The sequence below is a fragment of the Pyxicephalus adspersus genome, chromosome 12 (genome assembly GCF_032062135.1).
Source record: "Pyxicephalus adspersus chromosome 12, UCB_Pads_2.0, whole genome shotgun sequence".
NCBI classification, from domain to species: Eukaryota; Metazoa; Chordata; class Amphibia; order Anura; family Pyxicephalidae; genus Pyxicephalus; species Pyxicephalus adspersus.
In genome coordinates, this window is record NC_092869.1 from 43218171 (window position 1) to 43227203 (window position 9033).

At 38.4% G+C, this 9033-nt stretch overlaps 1 protein-coding gene across 1 annotated transcript in view; it reads right to left on the minus strand.

The window, feature by feature from the left end:
* Positions 1–593: 593 nt before the first annotated feature.
* DIO2 (iodothyronine deiodinase 2) overlaps positions 594–9033 on the minus strand; it is an 18516-nt gene continuing 10076 nt past the window's right edge. Inside the window, exon 2 of the mRNA XM_072427914.1 lies at positions 594–6753. Within this exon, the coding sequence (XP_072284015.1) occupies positions 6181–6753 (573 nt within the window). The 3' untranslated portion in view covers positions 594–6180. The remainder of the gene's footprint in view (positions 6754–9033) is intronic.

Here is a 9033-nt window from a genome sequence, read left to right on the forward strand (position 1 = left end):
TGAGGGACTGTCACCAGGGTTGCAGAACAGAAGTAGAAGCCTGTTGTGAGAGTGATCACTGTACACCATGAATTGCCAAGTACATGACAAATGGAGAATAGCAAGTCTGGGCCTGATTCTTCTTTTCTTTTTTTTTTTTTTTTTTTTTTTTTCCTTGCCTTGACAAATTCTACCAGTGTCTTATCGGATAATCCCCAGCTTTTTCACCCAGCTGTTGTGATTTAGTCTAGTAAAAACACTTCTGAATTCATTTAAAGACATCTTGCAAATCTTATATACAATCTGCTTTGGAAAAAATAAAGACAAAACATCAGCATCCAGTGCTAAGGTGTCTGTTATCTGGGCCTCATTTCAAACTGATTTTGAGGCTGAGAAATTAACTACTGTATTACTAATTGGTCACTTTACATAGCTAAAAGATCATTTCAATCTCAAGCCACAGTCTACAGGTTGCTAGTCTGGAGGGTTCAGTGTAACTGTATATAATAGGAGCTTGGATTTCACTCCGAGTTCGGGAATTATCTAGATTTGGATCTATCACATCTAGCTATAACTGTCACCGTATAATGAGAACTGGTCCTAACTCATCAAGATTATTATTTTTTTTTTTTTTTTTTAGAACATCATTTAATGATATTTCAAGGTATGGGGAAACGTGACTTGTTCCCTTTTTTCCCAAATTGCTTGGCTGATTAGGTCAGAAAGAGGGAGCCTTCAACCTCATAAAAGTTCCATGCCACAACATTGAGCTTACACAGTGAAAAAGTGGGCCAGTCTGACCGTAAACATGTTGCATCGCCCTGTGTTGGCAGAACCAAATATTCACTTAATGTCCTATTTTTAATGTTCCCCCTGAGCCATACTGTAGTGACTTATAATGTATATTAGGAATGAAAGTGCACCATACTCCTTGACAAATATTAAATTAAATTTTCCATTGTTGTCAGGTGTGTAAATTTGCATTATTGTGCTGACACTTTAAAAGGAAAGTCCGTGCAGGATATAAATGTGAGCTGCCATAAATTATTGTTTTGGGACATCTAACCTGCTGCTTCTTACTAGAGCATAAGAGAATTCATAGGTACTAAACAAGGATGAGGATGACAGGCTGCTGGCTTATACCTTCAAGCAGTAGGAGCCCCTAAACCTCTTATTGATAGGTTCCACCTTTGTAGTTCACCTGTATAGATAGACGAGCAAAAAGAACATTTACACAGACACACTGGTCATTTAGGGGATCCCCCGCTGGTTTTTATTAAAATACATGTAAAAATATTGGCTAACTGATACTTAATAAAGCACCTGGCTGTGGAGAGTTTGGGTTTCAGTTCTGCATGTTGGTAAATTGTGGGGAACATGAGTGAGGTTGATAGGGTATCTGACGATAAGGTGAGAGATGGCAGCCAGCCAAGAGTAGCAGTGATGTGATGCCATCCAGCCACCAACAGAGAACAGATCTCTTTCAATGGTGTCCTTCATACTAACATCATTGCCTCTCTGGCCATTCAGACCAATGGCTGGAGCCCTCATAGTCCATTATGACCCCTCTCTTCACACCCATGTTCTATATTCTGTGTAAAGTATTCTGTAACTTGTGGGCTGGCAATGGAAGTGCCACACAGGGCCGCGATGAGCCCTGCTTGCCAGAGGCATAATTTTGGTGCATTATATAACAGAGAAGTCTAGTGGTGCTGAGCTTAAATGCAGAGAATAATCTGAGAAGGCTTTTTTTGTATATCTAGTTTGAAAAATACTTATAAAAATATATAAAAAATACACATAAGTCAAATAGATAACGTTTAGAGTGAAAACCATTTGAATAAAAAACAAACCACCACTCCGGAGGCACACACTCTGCTAGTGCTTAGGAAATGGTGGACGATGTCCCATCATCCTGCAGACTGGCTATTGCGATACAAGACACTTTTGGTCATCACAGCATAACAGGTTCAAGTGACATCAGTATTGTATAAAATGGTAACAATCAGGCCATGTAAATACACACATTATCTCCCAACTTTTCACATAATATTACTAAAAGGCTGAATCAGTCATTTGTGAGGTGAAGCCCCAGGATCCAGGCAGTGGCAGTCAGGGTAGATTCCCTCCGCATGCCACGAAGTGATGAATTCCCGAGACAACAGGAAATGATTGAGATCTGGAATGATGATGATGTAAGTTACTGAAGATTTGCAAGTGAGGTTTGGCTGGTGGGTTTATCAATAACAATCTGACTTGTCGTTACCCTACAGTACGACAGAATATCAATACAGTACATAATATATGGTACAGTATGTCAATAACGCAGCAGTGGAACTGTGCACACTGATTTTAGCCCTTTTCATGCCGGAGCCTGTCTGCGGCATACAGACATAATGCAGCAGTCTTTTCCGGGGTGAAAAACTTGTACGCAGTGTTATTTCCAAGAAATGTACAAGAATCTGCAATGTTCCTGTTCAAGGACAGAGATGAAATTGGCCATAGTAATGGGGCACAAAAGGTGGCAGTGATGTGAAAAATGCAGTACATTCACCAAGCAGATACCACACATTAATAATTGACAGCAAAAACAGTCCCCAGTCAAGACTAACAATGCTTATAGTGGATGTAAATCCTGAATCTATTTTTTAGAATATGTTTGATATTATGCTTCACATTTTTTTTTTCTCATTTAATGCAAATCCAGAGTTGTCAGTCTGCTGTGTATGCTACTTCAGGCCTAATAGACCTGATAGGCAGCCCAGGGACCAACTTGAACAGCTCAAATTGTTGCCTGACAATGCTGCTTCCAATTGCAAGGCAGTGACTTAGTGTTGTCATTCTGCAGCAGGAAGTGCCGTTTCCGCCAGAATCTCCAAGAAGCAACAATTTCACAAAAGCCGCATACAATGAGGGAAAATACTAAGCATACTAAAATCTAGATTGTGGTCCTTTAAACAACTTGGTTGACAAGTAGATCTTCCCCTTTATTATTGATGGGTGATCATTTCATCACCAGCTTCTAAAACTGGGTGTCTTAATTATTGGGTGGTGCTTCTGAGGTCTCATTATGCCTGTATACAAGGACAAACGTTAACCCTTTAACAGAGGGTTTTGTGTTTGTAGAAAATACACGTTTTTAGTCAATAAGGCCACATATTTGGAGCCATAAGCCATAATAGTAGAAGGCAATGTGGTGATTGTGTGATATATAGTTGCTGTTGGTTACCTATATGAAGAGGATATAATGAGACACTTGTCAGATTTCCTTCATACTGTAATAAGCAAATGTTAGAGACTGGTTGCAATGGGCATTATAAAATATATACTTTTTCCAGTACAGTGGAATGCAAATACCTGAATATTCATCAGTAAAATACACAAAACGCCTCTAATGAAGGGCTGTGAAATTCAGGGGCCCTCTGTCCAAAACATTTTCCCTATTTTCCATTGAGTGTTAGTATTTCGGGGGAAAAAGGGATGTTTTTTTAAAAATGTAATTTCTTACAAAGTTATAATGGATGTACTTAATGGCTCTTAAAGAGATCTGAAAACAGAATTAACAAGCTGCATGTTCTCTAATCCTAGAACAGCTGACCACTGCCTTGTCTGTTCTTTCTTCCTGTAGGCAGCAGGAAGCGATGTCTATTAATCTCCTACTCAAGTGTTTTTACAATTTTCATTCCTTGATTTGTCTACACTGCATACGTGTTCCTTCTAAGTAAAACATCCTGCACCTGAAACACATTCTTTTCCTTTAAACATTTACACTTCTATTTCTTGAACAAAAACACTTTCATAAATGTTTTTTGTGGCACCTCAAGGGCTTTCGTGCCCCATCTTTTACTTTTTCCTAATATCATTATTTCCTATCTATACAGGGACTTGTCTGGGTATTAGACTGGCACAGTTCTAAGCTGTACCTTGAAATGACCCGTGCCAACCTCTGCAATTCTAGCAGTCTCTGGTCATGCTACAAGTTTTTCATAACTCCATTTCTCCAGTCTAATGTAGAGACTGTGAAACCCAACTTTACCATCAGATGCCTGCCTGGATGCAATGGCCTTCTCATCCCTGCATTCTAAATGTCTGGAAACTGTGTTTGATTCTTTTTTCCTTTGGATGACAGCTCAATGTTCTGGTCCGTGACTGAACAATCAGCCAATTGGTAATAGAGAGAGAATGCCATTGTATCTAGTCAGAATTTCAATGTAACCACATACAACCAAGCAATGATGGTAGAATTTTTCCATCCTTCAATGTTCTAAAGTCTTGGGGCTTCTGGTTATGGGGAGTACTTTGCGACAGTGCTTGGCCCTAAGTGGCCATAGTAATATCCACCCCAAATGAGCTCAGCTAGGGTTGTTTTCTCAAGGAGGCAGGGCCAGTTGATATTTTTTTGCTGGGGGAGTGCTGCTATAGATTTTTTCATAAGGATGCAACCTATATTTACCCATAGTCATGAGTTGATTAGATAAGGTACACAAGGCTTTAAGATGTAAGCTCATAGAGTAAAACTGCAGCAAATTGATCAGATATGAAACAAGCTGATAAAATATATGCCCAAGAACCATTGGGGTTCTGTTGAAAACCATAAACATAACTATCATCATTTAGTCTGGCCAGTAGTCTCCTATGTATACATTAAATCCAAGATTTTGGCTTGTAAGGTCCTATTACCTGCCTTAATAAGTGTAACTATGAATGTGCAAAATGCACAGCTCTGTGTGTTCATTTTTTGATCTCCAAGTTTATGTTACAAGGTTCTAATCTCGGTTCATAAAGCTTTGCACAATGTGCCTTTCTATACTTGGACATTGGTGTGGAGGTCAGGAAATTAGTAGACAGGTCAAAGTCCATCTTCAGGTGACCACTCACCTGAGTAAGGCATACACACCTATAATGATCTACTATCAAGTGTTAACACTTTTGGGTAAGTCTATCTGATATGAGTTTTTAAAGTTTTCTACTCTCTGGGATTTTGAAACATGAGGAGGAGCCTATGACCCAGTACTTGTATGAGAAGTTCCTTCCCTATTTATGTATTTATTTAATGAGGGATGGTATACATGTAGCGCAGCTGCACAAAGAAGGAATAGGGAGAGAGGGAGCTGCTGCTTTGCTGAGGGCCGTATTTTGCCCTAACCCGTGTATGATTCTGAGCACAAGTAAAATTACAATATTTTATTCATGTTTCATACTCGTGGTCCTATAAGCCCAGTCATGATTGACTAGTGTCATCCATTTCCATAGGATTAGTTCAGTGGTTTTGCAAAAGCTGCTTTGCCAGTAAATCTGTCTGTATCTACTGTTATTTCCTATTGTCAGATGGCAAGAATAACACTTCATATATGTGCCCAAGAATGGTGTTTGCCCTGTCAACCTGCCTTACGTACGGCTTTTAATGGAGTGTTAGTGTTTTCAAAATCTTGCCTAGAGCACATATTTAATTGGTGCCACAGTTGTCACTGAACAGGCATTGCTAGCCCTTTGAAGTTCTATTTATGAAAGCATTTATGTTCCTCTGGGTTCACACATGAAAACAGTTATGAGTTGAGTGAACACTCCTGCAGAAAACATGCTTGGAACCTGCAGAACATCCTTGTTGAGGTAACTGTGTCATTCCTGAATCTACAGTAACGGTGATCCTGCAGAATCATAACACAATAAATAACATGCGCTACACCTGATCGCTGAAAATTGGAATAAATATGCATCAGAGAGGGTTTGTGGGCTGCTCTTTGCTCTTCTTGCTTGATGTCATCTTCATACAGTTTCCCAGGAACAACAGAAGTTCACTCGAATTTCCAACAGCTGTTAGATGTGAGCTCTGTGTCAGTTGCTTTGTTAGATTTTTGAAACTATTTTGACTTTTCTCTTCTCATATATATTTTGTGTGACTCTTCAATATGCAGCTTTTACCACACCCTCTTCTTCCATAATTTAGTCTATATTCTGCTGTGCATTGTTTTTTAAAGAGTGAAAACACAGCGGTTTGAGGTCTGCCAGAAACAAGGGTCACAGTAAGGATAATTTCACACATCTGGGTTGTGGCTTCTTGCAGTAAACTTTTTGTGGTTATTTTCCTGCCTTTTGGTCCTTTTTATAGTTTCCTTCTGAACATCCATACCTTTAGGTCCTTTTACAGTTATGTGTAAATACTATAACAATACACTTTTTTCTGCCCAATTCCTTCATGATTCATTTTTCTGTTCCGGTTTGTCTGCTTTCTGTCTTCTTTCCAAATGTGAGTTCCAACCATTGCCTTACTTCCTGGAGGTTGTAGAAGAACGGCCCTTTACCTCCAAGGTAAACAATTTTTTGCCTCTGTACGATGCACACCCTTTCAAAGGAGACACCATAGGCCACGTTGGTGTTATTGTCCATACAGTCTGCAACCACCTGGCACTGTGGGGGGAGAGAATATTGTTGAAGAAGTTTGTTGGCAGCATCACAACGATCTTCTTGGTTCCTATGCTTCTTCACTTCATAAGAGGAGACGCCAGGAGCCGCCCAGCCATCTGAGGGATGAGCCTCATCAATGTAGACCAACAGGAAGTCAGCTACATCAGAGAACTCCTCCACCATCTTGCTGAAGGCAGGCAGCTGGCTTATGAAGGGAGGTCAGGTAGCTGATCCAAAGTTGACAACAAGTGGGCGCTCTGAGCTGGCAAAGTCTAGAAGCTGACATGGTGTTCCAGTCTTTCCTGAAGAGCTGTTTTTGTTGGTAACATGAACAACATTCGAATTTGGAGCATCACCACCTAGCTTCACCTAAAGAGATAAAAAGAATAATAAATTAAATATATCTAAGTATTATAACATATAACCCACAAAACAAGTATTACTGTGATGAGGACACCTTTCTGACTGACTACATTTTCAAAAATCTTCCATATTAACCCTTGAACCTTTTGATTTATTCTACTCTTCAGTATTTTGAAAGTGATGTCAGTCCAACAAAAATAAATACAATGCGGCTGTAGACCTTTTCTTAGCTGTGACAAAATATTTTTTTAATTTTGTTTGCTTCTATTTTCAGAGATTGATCCTTACAAATGATTTGTTTTAGTTTGTTAGGATTGTCATAAAATGTTCCAAAATTCTGTCATCTGAAGTGGTCATCTGAGTGAGGAAATTTATAAGCAGAATAAAAAAACTACTTGTTTGTAAATGTTTAAAAGGTGAATGTTGCATAAAAGGCCAAGTTTTGTTGTTTTTATTTATTAAAATGTTTCAGGTTGGTATGAGGAGACTCTTGAGGAGATTTTTTTCATTGTACACATACATACACTTGTTGATCTAAGAATGTAGATGGGTATAATGTGAAAATAAAATGTAGCAGAACCTACAATAATAGTTCTAAGGCTCTGGGGGTTTGGGGTATTATATTATTCATATAACATTGGGGTTTTAAAAGGCTTTGAATGTAAGAGTGGGAAAGTGGGTTTATGATTAATATTGTTTTGGTCTCCTACCTTGGAGGACACTACTTTGCTGTCCATGCTGGAGGGGGAAGTGGTTATAGGACCACAGATTTTAATGTCCTGACAAATTACACACCGCTTTACAAAGTTCGTTGTCAAGTTCTAGGCCAATACTGTTGAATAAGTCAATTAACTTAACTACATGTTTTTGAGATGTTTGAGGAAACCAGTAACAAAATAATATTTGGTTTTAAATATAGATACATCTTTTTTTTTTTTTTTTTTTTTTAACACAATGCATTTAGTTGTATGTATTTGGCTTAACACTCAATGGACAGTGGGGATAACCCAGACTTAAAAATGATCAATCCGCTACCTTTTCAAACCTGTGGGTATTGGAGGTAGATAATATAGACCATTCATTTAAATTAACATTTTTTTTTCCTTTTGTGTTTTTGTGGGTGAGTTGTGAATGGCCTCATTTGATGTCTCTTTATTGGACATCAATGACCGGCCATTGTATCTTTATCGCTCTATGAAAAGTAAATTGGTTCCTGAAGCTTCAGAGGCAATTGTACTAGTTCTCCGAGACTAACGGAAACTTACTGACCTCATTTATAGGATTACTATGTTTGTGAGAACAAACAAGATGCACCAAGCCATCACAACAGATCTATTTTTTCTCAGCTGTTTGATATTCTCCAAACAAAGAAAAAGTCTTGCAATTATAAAAAAAAGGAATTTTTTTCCGTTAGTATTTTTGCTTTTTCTAGAAAGTTCAGAGTAATTTGTGTAGCAGCATACCTCACTTCATTGCTACTTCCAATAAATCCAGCTAAATCAATGCGGTATGAATCCTGGCCATGTTCTCTTCATTAGTTTTGGGAGGTGGCTGAGCTAGTAACATAGGATCCCTGAGCATGGGTGAAAGGGCTTTGAGTGTCAGGAAAGCTTCTGTCACACAATAGGTTAATATTTATTACTGAAATCAAGCCAGAAATTTCAGCTAGTAAATTCACATCATTAGAGAGCAAGACAGGCCCCCTATATTTTGCCTGTGCACCTGGATTATCCCAAGCAGCCTCCATTTTAGCCCAAGGTTAAATTGTAAATTTTGTGCCTGGTCCCAGCTCCCCTCCTGTACCTGTCCTGTGAACTCTGAACTGCTCACACAACCAAATATACATTGAAAACCTTGTGTATTCATTGTACAACTTTCAGTAAGCATGGGGTATCATAACTTTGGCAGCATTTTCTATTTTGTAGCCTATTTTAGTAAACGTAAGTATAGTGGTACCTTGGTATAAGTCCTTAATCTGTTCCAGATCCTTGGACTTATACCAAACAAATTTTTCCCAAAAGAAATAAAAGGAAAATGGTTAATTCCCGTTCCCATGAAAAAAAATCCCATTATTGGCATAATATACATTGATGGGGTTGTATAGAATAAATAAAACACTGCTTAATACTAAAGTACATAATAACAAAAGCAATTAGATGAAATAAATGAAAATGTAACCCTTTACCTTGCTGAGAAGAGTCGAGTGCCTACTACCGTGTTTCCCCGATTTTAGGACATCCCCATTAAGTAAGCCACCCCCGATTTTTAAAAAAATAATTAAAATAA